General features: G+C 48.4%; 1 protein-coding gene across 5 annotated transcripts in view; it reads right to left on the reverse strand.

Annotated features, from left to right (window-relative positions):
• The window catches only part of FANCI (FA complementation group I), a 91,106-nt gene that overhangs the window by 2,313 nt on the left and 71,431 nt on the right, over positions 1-17,362 (reverse strand). For 4 of the 5 annotated variants that reach the window (XM_047735813.1, XM_047735814.1, XM_047735811.1 and 1 more), the window contains 12 exons: positions 16,881-17,060; positions 11,759-11,925; positions 11,338-11,414; positions 10,341-10,457; positions 7,872-7,923; positions 6,727-6,854; positions 6,563-6,631; positions 6,303-6,396; positions 5,768-5,955; positions 4,614-4,667; positions 4,472-4,531; positions 791-862 (listed from right to left, as the gene is read on the reverse strand). In XM_047735813.1, the coding sequence (XP_047591769.1) occupies positions 791-862; positions 4,472-4,531; positions 4,614-4,667; positions 5,768-5,955; positions 6,303-6,396; positions 6,563-6,631; positions 6,727-6,854; positions 7,872-7,923; positions 10,341-10,457; positions 11,338-11,414; positions 11,759-11,925; positions 16,881-17,060 (1,258 nt within the window). The remainder of the gene's footprint in view (positions 1-790; positions 863-4,471; positions 4,532-4,613; positions 4,668-5,767; positions 5,956-6,302; positions 6,397-6,562; positions 6,632-6,726; positions 6,855-7,871; positions 7,924-10,340; positions 10,458-11,337; positions 11,415-11,758; positions 11,926-16,880; positions 17,061-17,362) is intronic. The other variant, XM_047735815.1, reaches the window with a different exon arrangement.

The following is a 17,362-nucleotide window of genomic DNA, read 5'->3' on the forward strand; positions in this document are numbered from 1 at the left end:
GCGCTACCCAGCCCGTTTAGCCAGGCCACTTGGTAGGCATCTCGGTTTTTCCAGGACTTGCCTTTACAAACACCACCGCTAGCACCCCCTGTACTCGGGCGTCTAGCCTCCACTCCTGGCAAGCGCACCTGTGGGAAAGGGCACGAGCGGGGGCGGAGCTCCCGAAATCCGGCAGTTGCCCCCGATGCCGCGGACGGGACCTTTGCCAGCAGCGTCCTAGAGCGACCTCGTCCCTGCTCCCGCCCTGCCCCTTTCATGTCCTTCAGGGAGCATCTCCTGGGCTCATTAACTTTTCCTAAAACAACTCCTTCCCAATGAGAATCCTAAACCATTGTCATTTTTAAAGAAAAAGCTTAAGATGTTCGAGTGCTTCCTAAATAAAATGTGTGGCTTTTGGTTCAGAGGGAAAAGACGCTCCCTCTGAACACAGTCTGAGCCGAGCAGCAGCTCCACACACGTTTCGGTAAGAGCGTTAACGAGCTACGAAGCACACAGCCTGCAGCTGACACATCTACACTGGCCGGTCTAGGGCTCGGTACGAGTTGTTTAACCACCGCCACGACCAAGCGCAGGGCATTTTCATGCCCCGCAGGAATCGCTACCCGTTTCTGCAGGCTCCCCCGGCTCTGGACAACCACTAACGTACGTCCCATCTTTCTAGATCTGCCTGTCCTGGACCTGCCCTGTAAATGGAATCCCGCCGCATGCGGGCTCCCAGGGACCGGCTTCTGTCCCTGCATGCTGTCACGGTCCCCCAGCACCTCTGTGTGTGCGAGCGGCGGCTGCTTACCATGGCTGTGGCGACGACGGCCGCTTTCCCCTTCTTCTCTCCTGTACATTTCAGGCTCTGACTCTTCTTGTTCTAAAGACACAGAAACAAATTCTCTCATTGTCGGAGATGCTGGTGGTAACTTCCTAAGAAGGTGAACATGGGGGCAGAACATGGGGGGCCTCGTAAGGGGACCAAGTCTGGGCGAAGAGAGAACCAGCGGCAGATGCTGGCAAATGGGGAACATTTTGTGACACTCTATGACCCTCGGATATCTTGGGGGTCTTGTTGGGAAGTGTACAATCTTGCTCTAGAACTAGCACATGGAAGCAAAGGCAGGACTGTTCTCACACCAGGCCGGCCAAGAGGATGGTGACAATGGGGACTGTCAGGATGGCGGCAGGAATTCGGATTTCCCCACGGGGCAGCTGGCTCCAAGGGTTTCCACGAAGGAGAGGAAACCAGAGAGGTGGCTCCCAGGGCCGTCTGTGTTTCCACTTAGGGGCAGACGGCAGACATGTCTCATGGGCCATGTGGTTACGAGCTTGAGAAGGGTTTAAAGGTTATAGGAACACTTGCTTGTGTTGTCAGTATCGCAGAATAAAGAGCTCCTGGGCACAGAATAAAGGGAACCGAGGATAAGGCGGCAGAGAGTACAGACCAGCACCGCATGTGAGCTACGCAAAACACGGGCACTTCTCCCTGAAGGGGCGTTCCGTGCCTGCTAGGGGTGAACACGCCTGCCCCACGCAGCAAGTCAGAGAATGAGAAACAGGGACCTGAAAATGGCGAGAACTGTACCACTGGAACCACGGGAGAAGCAGGAGTCCATGTGGCATGTTCTGGAAACTGAGAAATGGCAGGGACTCCAGAGGGGCTGGTGTGAGGAAGTCTGCTTTTAGCCTTGGAACACAGGGTAGAGGGCGAGGCCGTTTGAAGAGAGGGGCAGGGAGGCGGCCATGGACAGAACTGGGCTGAAACTCCTTCAATCAGTCCCTGTCCACTGCCCATTCCTGGTGATTCAGGAGGACTAAAATCCCAGCCGGAGGAGGCATCTTTATTTTTTTATTTTTAAAGATTTTACTTGTCAGAGAGAGCACAAGCAGGGGGAGTGGCAGGCAGAGGGAGAGACCAACACCCCGCTGGGCAGGGAGCCTGACGTGGGGCTCAGTCTCGGGACTCTGGGATCACGACCTGAGCTGAAGGCGGACGCTTAACCGACTGAGCCCCCCCAGTCGCCCCAAGAGGCGTGAAGAGGTAAGCTCGGAGCAGGACGCTAAGGGGTTTGCAGTATTGGTTTCCGTTGCTTGCGTCCCACTGACAGAGACCCAAGGCTGTGGGGGAAAAGAGAAGCGGCTTTAAGAGAACAAACAGCTCTCTGAAGCACGTGGGCAGTGCAATCCTGGTTTCTGGCTGGAATTAACGGAACCAGAGGCTTTTTGCCCAAGGTTGCTCACGAAGCGCGTCTCACCGTCCGAGGAGAATGTCCGGCTGTGGATCAGCCGACTCGTCAGTACGGCTTCCAGTCCACCGCCGCTGCGGCTGGGGAGGGCAGCCTGAGAACTGGTTTCTGTGTAATGGGGGGAAACGGCTAGAAGCCTGGAGACTCACAGCAGACAGTGCTTGAGAATGGGCTGAGAAACACCAACTCAAGGCCCTCTAAGGGCTCACACGCCCACCAGTGTCAGCGGGTCCTGGAGCAGGCGCTGGCCAAATCCAGCCCCTACTTGTCTCGTCCGAGCCGCTGCCCAGGCGGCCTCTACCTGCCCCTCTGTCGCGACGGCAGAGGCGGGCAGCGTAACCGACCACAGCCCGCAACGTTTACTCTCTGGCCTTTTAGAGAAAACGTTTGCTGACCCCTGCTGTGGGGTCAGACTACCTGGGCTCAGTGTCTGCCTCTGCACTGGCTCTGTTCTTTGCATTCGCCTCTCCTCCTTTCCAGTCGCTTACACGGGGCAACTCCTGATTCACGAGGTAGTGAGGAGGAATAAGGCGCTGAGGGAGAGAAGCCTGACCTAACGCCAGGCCAGGGACCTAGAGAGCCCGGGGAGGGTTCTCCGCGTGTTGGCCGCTCTGGTGAAACAAATACGGTCTTACAGCACTGGTTTCCAAGCTGTACTCTTTGGACTGCTATTCTGCCAAACAGCACTTGTTATTTAAAAAAGGAAAAAAAGAAAAAATGTTCTTGAACTTGAAAAGTACACTGAACGTATTTAATCAGCGTGGGACCTCTCAGCAACTTCACTGTGCTCACGGGTACCGTGAATCTCTAAGGTGAGAGAGATGTACATGTACTTGCGCAGATTCCTCCTTTCCGAGGACCGTCTCAATCTGTACAGTGAACTCTGTGAAACGGGGCCTTCCTGGAGATGGGGAACTCCAAACCTGACGGAGGAGAGGAGGGATACATCCCCTATTCAGACAGGAGACGGGTCTGACAGGACGGCACCTACGTGAACATTTCTGAGCAAGCACGCAGGCGAGATTAAAGGAGAGGCCAGAAGCAACAGCTTGGTGAGAGCAGGCCATACGCTGTGGCCAAACGGGAGGCCTGACCCAGATCGCAAGCGTGGTACAAAGGCAAGATGACAGAACCTTAGCCATCAGCACACGATTAGGAGCTCCTCTGGCCGAACCCAGGTGACCGGCCCCTCGGTCACAGATGCACCAGGGGAGGAGAGGGAGCCCCCTTCAGGCAGAGAATGAAACAGTTACCGACAGGAAGATGTGCCTGTGCACAACCCAGAGGCAGAAAGCACGTGGGCACCACTACAAAGCGGTCCCAACCCACTGCTGTAACAACTGGTTCTGGACTTTTGGTCAAGGCTGACTCAGCGCACATCTGCTCGGTTCAGTGAAGATTAGTAGTGGCCTGTGATACTCTTCACTCAACCTGTGACCAAGTGGCCTTGGGGGACCGTGGGTCATCATGTATTGAAGCCACAAGGTCTCCACTTGGGGTGATTTTGCCCTTTTGGGACATTTGGGAATTTCTAGGGGCATTTCTGGTTATCACAACTGGGGGCCGCTACTGGCATCTGGTGGACAGAGGCCAGGACGCTGCTAAATAACCAGAATGCGCGTTAGAGGCCGCACATCAAGGAATTATCTGGCTCAAGAGAGGTCCATAACGCAGACGCCTAAATCCCCGTTTAATAAGCCAAAGTAACAATCGTCAGGTATGACAAGAACCTGATGGTATCTGTGACTGGCAGACACTGAAAATTTCTCCTAGTCCTGCAGGAGCCCATTACTTTATTCATTTAGGAGGAGGAGAAAGGGGTCTGGGCACCTGACGAGACCAGCCCACCTGCCCTCCGCTCCGTGGAAGGGCTGGGCCCCCACATACGTGCACCATCGGACCTCAGCCTTCGTGTGCCCGCTGCCACTTCACTCACTCGCCGCAGGACGGCCCACGGCTCGATTTAGAATCAACACGAACCAAGTCGCAGCACCAGCATGCATGTTCCTTCCCTGCTCCAAATGCAAGCGGACCACTTTCTCCAAATTAAGAAAAACTTTTTTTCTTTGCATGACTAAAGGTTTCTTTGCTGTAAATACCTCAAGCCTTGGCTTCCACTTCCAAGTGGTCACCTTTGGCTTACGGCAAGTTGGGAAGAAACTGCATGGACACTGGGCTCCTGGGACCAAGCAGCCCCTTCGTCCCGGCAGACCTATTCTGGTGCTGACTGAGCCACTCACCTGTATGTAAGAAATGAAAGAATAGCATAGGGGGGTCAGATGAGAACCGGACAGCTTCACCTGCAGCAAAAGAGAAGGAAACCGATGTAACTGCAGGAAGGGATGGCTTCCCCCATTCCCAGGAAAGGCATCTTCAACTCACCAGCTTTTCCATATTTTTCGGAATTCCTCCGGCACTCTGACACACCTGGAGATACTAACCAAAGAGTCCCAGATTAGCTGACATCCTCGGTCAACGCCCCCGGACACCTGCAGCAGAGTCACGAGCTAAGGGAGTGGGACTCGCGGCTGGCGGCTGAGGGAAAGGAAACAAGCTCGCACGTTCATGGAGAATCCTAGCACTAGGCTTCCTCTGTTCCTTCCTCAAAGCTCCTGAGCCTCCCAGGCACAGACAGTGAACGAAGGGCTTCCGTTTCTTACTCCTTATCTTACTGCCTTAAAAGCTCTTTAGGCCAATGGCTCCTGCATCTAGAAAACCAGTGACTTTCCCGTTTTTCCTTTAAAAATGCCAGTAAAGAGAAGAGGCTTTCAGTATTTCCAGCAGGGGTGGCCAGAGCCGCACCTTCTGAGATGGCCGTGCTGCTGCCTGGGGACACCACACGGCGGTCCTTTCTGGGTTGTCTAGGCCCTTCTAGGTATTTAACATGGATCACTGCTAGAATCAGAACCACATCACCCGTGCCTACCTCCTGCTGAGTGTCTGCTGAGTGAGGACCAAAACTATTCCAAGTGAAGGAGAAAGGTTCCCTGCTAACAGACACTAGAGAGCATCAACTCAAACCCAGGGCAGAATATGCCTCGCATTTAAAATTAATAACCTTTCTCCCACCCATGCACCTGACCTGTAAGGCATTTAACACCTACTTGTTAAAGGAACAAAATAAGGAATAAACACCTCTTTAGTGCCCAGACTGGTTTGAAATAGTACCATTTTGTGTGCAATGAAGTGTCCGCTGAATTCTACAGCCGTAGATTAGATTAAGTCCTAGAAGGCGTTCAAAGAGGTGCTCACTCTCAAGCAGATGCCACATACTTATATGCCCCCCACCCACCCAAAAAACGGTGGGGGAGGCCTCTAAAAGATTTAGAATTATGCTGTCAACTGCTATTTCCTCCTGGCCTTTGGAGACACCTGCCACCTACTGACCAAACCAGAATCAAACCACAGCCTGCACAGGGGTAGGCAAGAGCTCTGCACGGGGACCGTCCCCCCACAGAGAGCGGGGCCCCGGCTGGGTCTCCAGCTGGTTGGGGCAGCACGGCAGGAGGGACGCAGGTCATCTCCCGGATACTCACATATCTGACAAGTGCTGTGAGAATGGTGTACATTTTGCAAAGGTCCTTTAACAAGATGTCCACACAGCTGCCCGATGGCAGGGCCGTCTGTACGAGCTCGTGGAAGAAGGTAAGCAGAGTTCCCAGCTGCATGATGATGGCTTTCTCGATGGGATGATGTGGGCGGGTTGCCTGAGAGGAGGGCTCTTCTGGAGGGAAATGAAATTGGCACACTCAAAACCATTGACCTTATTTGCTAGTTAAAATGAAGGAGATTTAGAAATCTACTAACCGCGATGAAACGGGAAGTTTGTGGGGACAATGAGCATGTAATTCATCATGCAGAGTCAATCAATAGCCCTTCTATATCATAAGCCACACCACCGTCTACTTTTTCCATCGCACTGGAAATCCGGCTCAAGCCAACTAACAAACGAACCGCACTTTTTCCCCCCTCACTGGCTTATGAGCTGCACTTTTATGCAACCGTCCAATCTGGATTATGGGGACTCGCTCTCATCACAATCCTTGTGACTCCACCCTGGGCTCACCTTACCTGAGACAATTTCCTGGCTCACTTGTCCCTTAAGCTTGGTGATCAGCCAGTCCACTTCTTCTAGAACTTTCTCAGCCTGACTCAGAACAAGCAACTGTAAAAGAAAAGAAGGCCTGGCGTGGCTCCCTGTGCGCAGCTGTTGGAGCAACAGAACCACCGGGTCCATCCGGAAACATGAGCCACTATACTGTGCTCTTTGCAGGGAGTACCACGGGAGGAATGACAAGGCTGTTTCCTGTGGCCTGGTGGTCCACACTTACACAAACAGTAGGGGCAGCTGTTCTCAAATTCACCATCGCGAAGTGGTCCGTTTTCTCCACCTCTACATCCTGAGGAGGCAGAGAGAGGAGATGGGATTGCAGGAAGGCTGGGCCCCAAGCCCCAGCCCCAGTCACCGTGTTGCAGCGAAGCCTCGCTGCCATACCTGGTCTATGTCTCCGAGATGCCCATGGATGTCCTGTGACAGGTCACGCAGCAGGGTGACGGGACTCTTGTACAGAACGTGGAGACTGAAGAGCAGATTCATCAAGCCCTTGCAAAACGAGGGATCCTCTAAGAGTGGGAAGGAAAGAAAATGAAAAGGTAAGCTCAGACCCAGTCAGTCTTCGGGGGACAGGGGGCCTAACCAGAAACGCAGCCTGTCGCATCCCACGTACGCTATCCCAGCGCTGTCCTTCCAAGGCAGCTCTCCCACAAGCTACACTCCTGTCCACGGGGCCAAACAAGGCAGAGGTTTCCTATCATTCTCCGGTCACTATTGCTGAGGAACTAGCGCCCAGATCAAGAAACAGAACGCTACCAACGCCCCCAGCAACCCCCTCCTACCTCACTCGCCCCAGCAAGGCACCTGCTCTCCTGACTTCTACCATCACATGTGAGGTGTCCGATTTTGAACCTGATCTAAATGGACTCATGCGGGAAGCATTCCCTCTCGATGGCGGGTCTGTGCAATCCCTGAATGTTGGGTGCCGGTGGCCTGCCGTTCTCACAGTTGCTCAGGGTTCGGCTGCGTGTGCACATCGCTGCACCTTCACCCCTCCACTGCTGACCGACACGTGGGTTTGTTTCTGCCTACGGACACAGTGCTGCCGGGAGAACCCGGTGGCCTGCGGGGGCCTGGAGTGGGGCTGCTGGACCGTGAGCACACACCGCCCAACAGTCCTCCCGTTGGCTACACGAACGCAGCCCTCCGCCGGCGTTGAGCGGGAGGGCCGACCGCTCTGAATGCTTACCAGCCATGGGCGTGGCTCTTTTTCATTTTGGTCACTCTAGTGACTGTGTAATGAGTACCTTTCCTTTTTTTTTTTTTTTTTTTAATATTTTATTTATTTATTTGACAGAGAGAAAGGGATCACAAGTAGGCAGAGAGAAGGGGGAAAGCAGGCACCCCGCAGAGCAGAGAGCCAGATGCAGGGCTGGATCCCAGGACCCTGAAATCAAGACCTGAGCTGAAGGCAGAGGCTTAACCCACTGAGCCACCAGGTGCCCCAGTACCTTTCCTTTTCTAAATACTATTTGGAAATGATGACTTTACATAAAGCCTAAAAGGAAACAAGAAAGGAAACTTACCGTGGTTGTTTTCCTTGCAAATCTTTGATGTCCAGGATAACACCTGCACAAACTAGAGAACATTCAGGTATTAAAGAAACATGCCACGAGACAGACAAATCTAGCTGTTGTCAGAGTACAAGACACCTTTCCGATTCTCATCACCTGCCAAAACATGTGCCTGCATCTAAGGTGGAAATCTTAGCGCACCAACAGCATAAAAATAAGCCAAGAATTATAAGAATTACAGATCCTTCTCTTGTAACACAGTAACATATGACTCAATTCTCAAAGTCTGTGCTCTCATGAAGGGCTGAAGGTCCTGGCATCTAGGCTCTTGCCCTCTAAGCTTCTTCCCCCCACTGCCACCATGGTCCAGGGCTAACGCGCCTTTCCCCTTCCCATGCCTCACACACTTCACATCGGAGACATCTTTAAGGAGGTCAGTCTGCCGGAGAGATGCAGGAGAGGAGAGTAAGATCGGGCTGTAAACACAGCAGGGTCAGCCTCTAGGAGCCAAAAGGCCAGAGGAGGTTAGAAAGGAGCAAGGAAAAAAAGGAAGCAGCAGCAGCCCAGACGGAGTTTTCTCAGGCAAGGGGAGGAGGCTCTAGGTCTTGGGGCAGCAGGGCCCTGCGCCGCCGGACGCACGTTCAAGCTCACTTGCGGCTCTTTGGAACAGGTTTCAGCCATAAAGGCGAGGAAATGCAGTGCGCTTAAGTGCAGTAATAACTTAACGTTTGACCTCTTGGGGTAAAAAATAAATCCAGAGGCTAATTCTGAGAGGTCCTGTGAGCGGATGTGGAAAGGCCCCGGAGCACGAGGTTGAAGTAACGAGCGGGGGGCAAACAGGCTTCTGCGCGAAGACGGACGGGGCTGGGGATAAGGATCCGTGTTCATATCTGCTTCCGCAGGAATAAAGAAACTTGAAGGACACATCAGAAACGAAAAAGGTTATTTACTTATTTGGGCAGAAAGAACTGAGCAGGTGGAGGACAGGGACGGCAGGAAGACCGTTCGCGGCAAATCTTACCATTTCCGGTTCTCAAATCACTGGACTTTATTATCCACTCAAAATGAAATTTAAAAGAATTTGGGAGAGAGTACCTGAAGTTACAGGGATAGGTGGGTCATGCATTTTGAATGAAAAAAATTATCCTGTATCTATGAGCCTTTCCAAATCCATTTACTTTCCCTCAAACCTCCCCTGGCCCCACTGCCCCGTGGCTATTTCCTTCCTCGTGTTCTGTTTGCTGCAGCAGCAGGAAACAAGGAGGTGGAAGGCAGAGCGGGAGGAGCGGCTCGGTGCTAGGATGACAGGAGTGGCTGGCAAGAGAGACTTTCTCTGGGCCGCTGGGAATGGGAGCAGGACGCGCAGGCTGTCTTTGCAACACTCCGGCGCCGCCGATCTCCTACGCTACAGTCCGCTAAAGACTAGCCCTTCCGGAGGCAAGGGCTCACAGGGGGAGCCGGTCTTCCTCACGGATCGGGAAGCAGATGTGGTCGGAGCACACAGCCCAAGGCATCAAGGGTGCTCTACGGCATCCTATAGGGAAATTGCTCCAGAATGGATCAGACCCACAAAATGGGGCCCCTCTCTTCCCTGTGTGTGAGCGCTCAGGTGGTCCACGTTTCTACGGACGTGTGCTTACCTACGTGCACATACACACAACCCATCTCACAGAGTTCCTTCTGCTTTGGGGCTACAGTCACGCTTTCTGACTTAATCCCCTTTTACTGAATTTCTCCCAAGCTTCACACCAGCTGACCTTGCTGAGGTCAAGTGCTCCAGGTCAGCTACCTTCATGATAATTCATACTCTTTCCTCTTAGAAAAGAGCAAACACCAAGAGTGAGTAAAAACACAAGCTAAGAAGGTTGAAGTGACCAAAGATAAACAAGAGCTTTTTTCCAGAGTGCTTACTGCCGACAAGGGTCAGGACAGCGGCCAGACCAAGAGCCGTATGCTCGTGCCCTCCACGGCTGCACGTAATTACGTCATGGTAGAAGCACCATGTGAGAAAAGGTGCATTTTCCAGATCTTCTACTACTTAGAGATATAAAGAGGACAGTTAGATATATACAGTTGATCCTTGAAAACTACAAGGGTTAGGGGCACTGACCCCCTTAGCAGTCGAAACTCCATGGAGAACTTCTAACTCCTCAAAAACGTCACTACTAATAGCCTGCCTCGGACCAGACGCCTTACCGATCGTATCAGCTGTCAAGTAGCACTTATTCTGTGTGTTGTATGTATTATATACTGTATTCTTACAATAGGTAGGCTAGAGAAAAGAAAAGGTTATGGAGAAACTCATCAGGAGAAAAGATATTTACAGTACTGTGCTGTATTTATCAGAAAAAAAATCCCTGTATAATGGGACCCACAGAGTTCCAGCCCGTGTTACTCAAGGGTCAACTGTACATCTTAAGATGCAGGACTCCTGGCCTTCTGAGGAGGGCCGCCGGGGGGCTGAAGCAGCGGTGCTTCTACCTGAGGGGAGGACGGCTCCAGCAGCTTGGACAAGTTGGAGAGAACAGTGACTAGCAGGAGGGCTTCTTTGCTGTTGAAATCTTCCTCTTGGCTGCTAAGTAAGTTCAACAGAGACCTCTGGGAAAGGAAGGTACACGCGGAAACGTTAGCAGGCATGTTCCTGTCACGGAGAGGAGACATCTAGCCAGGGACTCGTAAGGCTGGGACAGAAAGGATTCAAAGCGATCAAAATCCCAAGAGGACAAAGCCTGAAAATAAACCTGGATTGAACAAGTCGTTTCCTACCCCGTTCTCGACCCAAATCTGAGGGTTCCCTTGAAAACTACGGACTCCTCCTCCTCTAACCCCCTGCCAAATGGGCGTTAGGAATGAACAATGCAGTGGGCCCGACTCTGCGAGGCTCGTAACCCTGGGGCCCTCCACGGACGTCGGGCGTGGGCGGTGCCCCGGCCCCAGCACTGCTGCGCCTTCCCTTGCGCGGTCTCTCTCTCGCCACCTGAAATACTCTTATCTGTCAGCCGCCTTCCCCACTCAGTGCAAGCTCTCCAAGGGGAGGGATTTTGTTTTTCTCCTGTTACTCCCCAACACCTAGAGCAGTCCCTGGCACACAGCAGGAACTCTGTAACTGTTTGTTCAAGAAATCCTCTGTGACAGAAGATCCTGATATTGTGACAACCACTGGCTAGAGACCGGCAAGCTTCACTGTCCAGTCTGTGCAATCCGACGAAGCCAGACCATACCACGCGCACGAAGCAAAGATGTGCTCCATACACTAATGGGCTCCCGGCTACCTCTTCTTATCAACTCAGTGACTCTCGGAGGCCACGGTGCCACAGGCCATTACCTTCACGCACAGAGCTATGTCCTGCTGTTTGGATGATGACCCAGAAATCCCATCCTTCTCGCTCGCTGTCTGCACACCCCCACCAGCTGGCCCAGCCGACAGTCCCCCTGCAGGGCCCTCAGGCAAGCAGGGCAGCGCGCCCGGGCCTCCTACCTGGAACTGCCGGATCTGGAATGCTGCTCTGTGACTGATGCTGTCTTCCGCCTCTTCTCCCTCGTTATCTGTGACATCTAGGAAAAGAAAAGAACGGGATCTTCTTTGAAATGAACTGACTTCCTATGCTTCTTTGGCCTTTTAACACTAAGCTAAAATTTTAGAAAGCCCCCCCCCCAAAAAGTCTGGGGGCAGATTTAAATGTATTCCTAATGTTCTGCAATTTTGTAGCACTATCTTTCAATTTGCAGTCACGTGTAAAAGCCAGTAAATGCCAATTCTGAATCCACTAGATGTCACTCCTTAGCAACATTAGGACTGCTCTCAGGTGTCCTCTGGTACAGGAGCAAATAGAATCCAGAGGTTTAGTTAAGAAAGAGAAACCCACAGGAAGCCAATTTAGCAAAGCTGAAATGCTCACCCAGAGCCCTGAGAAACTGGTGGATCTTGGGCTGATAGAACAGGGACACAGCACTGAGGACCTTCTGCAAGCCCTCCAAGCACAGTAGGGAGATGCTCTTCCCTTTCTCTTTCTTTCCCAGATCTTCCACTGAAGTAGGGATGGAGGTGTATCTCCAAAGTAAGACCCTGTAAAAGAGAAAAGTGGTTAATGAGAGATTTTATTTTTAAGTCAGCTCTACACCCAACATGGGGCTGGAACTCACGACCCCGAGATCCAGAGTTGCACATTCTACTGACGGAGCCAGCCAGGCGCCCCAGAAAAGTGATTTTATTAATGTCAGGTTCAGGGAGGTACAGTTTTATATGCCATAAAATTGACATCCTGTACATGTACCGTTCAATGCATTTTAACAAACTTATACGGTTGTGTAATCATCCCCACACCCAAGGTATTTCTGTCATCCCAAAAGCACCCTTACACCGCTCTGTACCACCCCCCCAACTGATTTTCCAATCACTCATCTGATTCCTCTCCCCATGGTTTTGTTATTTACAAAACAGCAGGTAAAAATGGTAGCTCTTCGGAGTCTAGTCTGCTACTAGCACATGCTTCTGAGATTCAGCTGTGCGGTGGCATATGTGGGTGCTTTATCACCTTTAACTGCTAAGTAGCATTCCCCTGTACACATGTACCAGTTTCTCCACTCAACTGGATACAGATGTGTGAGTTGTTTCCAAGTTCTACTATGGACAGAGCTGCAAATCACAAACCTTTATATGGACAGATGCTTTCACTTCTTTTGGGTAAATACCTAACAGTGAAATGTGTAGCTCATACGGTAGGTGTGTGCTTAACTTTTGAAGAAAATGTCAAACTGTCTTCTCAAGTGGTCGTACCCTTTTACATTTCCATCAACCGTGTATAAGAGTTCAAATGCCTCCACATCCATGATATTTTGGTATTGTCAGTCTTTTTATTATTTTTTAGTTAATGAACTAATTATTGTTGACCATCCTTGTGTGTCCTTATTTGCCATCTATTGGTCTTCTCTTAAAGTAGCTGTTCAAATATTTTGCCCATTTTTAAATTTGGTTGTTTGCTATCTTAAACTTATTTAAGCTTGAGAGTTCTTTATATACTCTGGTTACCAGTCTTTCATCAGGCATGTGCTTTGCAAGTATTTCCTTATCTGTGACTTGTCTTTTAATCTCCTTAAGAGTGTTTTTCAAAGAGCACAGTTAAATTTCTTTTTTTTTTTTTTTTTAAATATAGCTTGTGCTTCTGGTGCTCTAAGAAATCTTTATCTAAAATAAGATCACAAAGATTTTTCTGTTTTCCTCTAGATGTTTTACAATTTTTGGTTTTACATTTATGTCTTCGACCCATTTTAAGTTAAAAGTTATTTTTTTATGATGTGTGGAATGAATAAAGGTTCATTGTTTTGAAAAGTGGATGTCCAACTGTTCTGAGGCGCTTGAGTGGCTCAGTTGTTAAGTGTCTGCTTTCGGCTCAGGCCCTGATCCCAGAGTCCTGGGACTGAGCCTGGCACAGGGCTCCCTGCTCAGTGGGGAGCTTCTTCTCCCTCTCCCCTTCCCCCTGCTTATGTTCCCTCTCTCGCTGTCTCTGTCAAATAAATAAATAAAATCTTTACAAAAACAAAAAAAGAAAAAAAAAAGGATGTCCAACTGTTTCAAAACCATTTGTTGAAAGAATTTTTTCTCCATTAAATTACTTCATCACCTTTGTCAAAAACCAAATGAATACAGTTGTGGGATCTATTTCTGTTTTACTCTGCTCCACTGATTCTGCCAATACGAGACTATCTTAAATAAAGTAACTTGATACGACTTGAGACCAGGTAGTGTGAGTCCTTTAACTTGGTTCTTTTATTTCAAACTTGTTTTAGTTAATTTAGGTCCTTACCTTTTCCACATAAATTTTAGAATCATCTTGTCAATTACTAAAATAAAGCTTGATAGAATTTTGATTAAAATTGTGTTGAGGGGGGCGCCTGGGTGGCTCAGTGGGTTAAGCCGCTGCCTTCGGCTCAGGTCATGATCTCAGGGTCCTGGGATCGAGTCCCGCATCGGGCTCTCTGCTCAGCAGGGAGCCTGCTTCCCTCTCTCTCTCTCTCTGCCTGCCTCTCTGTCTACTTGTGATCTCTCTCTGTCAAATAAACAAATAAAATCTTTAAAAAAAAAAAAAAAAAATTGTGTTGAGGGCACCTGGGTGGCTCAGTTGGTTAAGCCACTGCCTTCAGCTCAGGTCATGATCCCAGAGTCCCAGAATCGAGTCCCATATCGGGCTTCTGCTCTGCAGGGAGCTTGCTTCTCCCTCTCCCTTGTCCTCTCCCCCTGCTTGTGCTCTCTCTCTCGGTCAAATTGATAAATAAAAATCTTAAAAAAAAAATAAAATTGTGTTGAGTCTATGGGTCAATCTGCAAAGAATTCACACCTTGACAATACTGAATCTTCTAATCTGTGGACATTTTTACATTTTACATAAAATCCATCTTTACATTTACTTGAGTCTTCTTTGTGCTCTAATGCTTGAGTTTTCATCACATAAATCTTACATGTTAGATTCGCTAGTAAGTTCACATTTTGTGATGTTACTGTAAATGGTCTTGTTTTTAAACTTCAATTTCCAATTGTTCACTGCTAGCATGTAAATAAAAATACAAGTTAAAAAATACTGCCCTTGCTTTCTGCAACCTTGCTAAATTGCTCACTTAATATATCTAGTAGCTTTTTAAAAATGTCTTTGGAATTTTTTATGCAGACAACCATAATGTCCCTGAAGACCCTATTATTTCTTCCTTCCCACTGTGGATGCCTTTTATTTCTTTTTCCTGTCCTACTGCACTGGCTATGCCTCCAGTATAATGTTGAACAGCAACAGTGAGAGCACAGGGGAGAAAGCATTCAGTCCGTTTAATCATTAAGTATGCTGCTGACATAGGTTATCGTGGATTGATAAAATTCTGGATAAAATTCTCTTTTATTCCTAGTTTGCTAAGAGATCTGATCACAAATTTGTGTTGAATTTTCTGCATCTAGTGAGATGAGCAGAGTGTTTTCCTTTAGTCTGTTGATATGAATTATGACTCATTTACATATTTTGAGCCAACTTTGCATTCCTGAGAAAATATTGTACTTAATTACACCATCCTTCTTACAACTACTGGGCTTAACTTGCTAATATTTTTTATATGTATATTCATAAGGGAAATTGGTCAGTTTTCTTATGATGTCTTTGACTGGGTTTGGCATTGGGGAACTGCTGGCCTCATGAAATGAGTCAGGACATGTTCCCTCCTATTTTCTGGAAGAGTTTGCATAAATTGGTATTCTTTCTGTCTTCCTTTTTTTTTGTGGGGGGCGGGGGGAGAAGGGAAAGGGACAATCTTAAGCAGGTTGCACATCTAGCACAGAGCCTGATGCAGGGCTTGATCCCATGACCCTGAGACCATGTTCTGAGCTGAAATCAAGAGACAGATGCTTACCGACTGAGCCACCCAGGTGCCCTATATAATTTCTTTCTTAAATGTCTGGCAAAGTTCACCAGTAAGACATTTAGGTACGGAGTTTTCTTTGAGGGAAAATTTTGAACTACAAATTCAATTTCTTTTTTTTTTTTTTTTTAAGATATTATCATTTTGTTGAAGTTTTTATTTATTTGCTTTGACAGAGAAAGAGAGCCGCATGCAAGCACAAGCAGGGGGAGTGGCAGGGAGAGGGAGAAGCCGGCTCCCCGCTGAGCAAGGAGCCGGATGCGGGAGTCAATCCCAGACCCTGGGATCATGACCTGAGCTGAAGGCAGATGCTTAACCGACTGAGCTACCCAGGCGTCCTAAAAGATTTTGATTTTAATCAATCTCTACACCCAACATGGGGCTCGACTTACAAACCCCAAGATCAAGAGTCACATGCTCCTCTGACAACCCAGCCAAGCACCTCTCAATTTCTTCATATAGGCAAAGGATTATTCAGTTTACCTATTCCAGAGTTCCAAAAAAATTCGTCCATTTAAGCAATCCCGTTTATTGGCATCCTGTTACTACAATTTTTACTGTCTGTAGAATCAGTAGCGACTATCTCTTCTTCCTCATATCTGATATTTGTAATTGTATCTTCTCTCTTTCCCTCATCAGTCTGGTTACAATTTATTGCATTTACTGATCTCAAAGAATCAGCTTCTGGTTTCATTCATTTTTCTCTGTTTCTTTTTTCAATGATTCTATTTTGTCTTTATTACTTACTTCCTTCTACTAACTTTCATTTTAATCTGTTTTTCTTTTCTTAATGTGGAAATGTGGAGATTTGATTTTTTTTCCTAATGTAACCACTGACAGTTACAAATTTCTACCTAAGCATTGCTTTAGCTGAATCATACGAATTTTGAAATGTAGTGTTCATTTTCATTCTATTCAAAGTATTTTCTGACTTCTGACTTCTTCTCTACGAGTTATTTAGAAATGCACTTAATTTCCAACCATACAAGGATAATCCAGTTATTTAAAAAAAGATTATTAAAAATTAAAAATACTTTTGCTACTGCTTTCTTGTTTAATTCTGTTGTGCTCAGAGAACATACTGATGTCTATTTTAAAAATGTGTTGTTTTATGGCCCAAAACAGGGTCCATTTTGATGAACATACCATGTGCACATAAAAAAAATGTGCATTCTGAAGCTGTTGTTCAATATTGTATAAATACCCATGAAGTCAAGCTGGATGACAAGTGCAGCTCAAGTCTTCTATGTCCTTCCTGATATTCTACCTACCAGTTCTCCACTGATTCCTGACAGGGGATGAGTTATTTTTATCCCCTTCAGTGCTATCAGTTTGTGCTTCAAGCATTTTGGTCCTTTGTTGTTGGGTGCAGATACAGCTAAAGTTGTTATGTCCACCTGCTGATGTCATTAGGTAACAGCCCTCTTTATTCCTGGTAAGAGAATAACATTTTCTACGTGCCTAATGCTCCACATCAAAGCAGGACTAGAAAAAAAAGACCCAGTACTAGTGAGTGCACTTTTAAGGCATGCCCAAATTCAAATGGCCTTCAAGTCCACCCCCAATTCCCCCTCTTGGAGATTCCACAGCAAGTGGAACAGGTTTCTGAGGGGGACAGTGACTTACCGAGTTATATCACAGAGATTCTGAAAGACCTTCTCCGGGTTTTGGCCATCAGGGCCACTCACATGCCCTGTTTCCTTGAGCTGCTGTACCTTCTGCAGGGCTGCGCTCACCGCGTGGCGCATAAACTCATTGCTGGACCTCAGAACAGAAAGGCTCTCTTCGTGGCTTTGGGTACTGTCCCTAGAGAGAGAGAGAGAGAAGAGATTCTGTTATGGCTACTGGGATCCGGAATTAGGTTTTAAGAGCAGGATCTAGGAAGCTCTTAACCACAGCCTCCAGGCAGCCCACACCGGCCACTGCCACAGCTTCTTTTTACAACCCTCCTTCTCAGGGTGACCCCCTTTCCTCCCCTCCCCCAATTCCTTTACTTGGTAAGATTTAAATGCCAGTTTCCTACATGTTTTGTTACTGTTGTTCCTTTTTCAATCCATTGGTTTTTCTTTCTTCCCTTTTTATCTGTTACAGTGTTCAAGCTACTCAGG

This window comes from Lutra lutra, chromosome 7, assembly GCF_902655055.1.
Source record: "Lutra lutra chromosome 7, mLutLut1.2, whole genome shotgun sequence".
Classification (NCBI taxonomy): domain Eukaryota; kingdom Metazoa; phylum Chordata; class Mammalia; order Carnivora; family Mustelidae; genus Lutra; species Lutra lutra.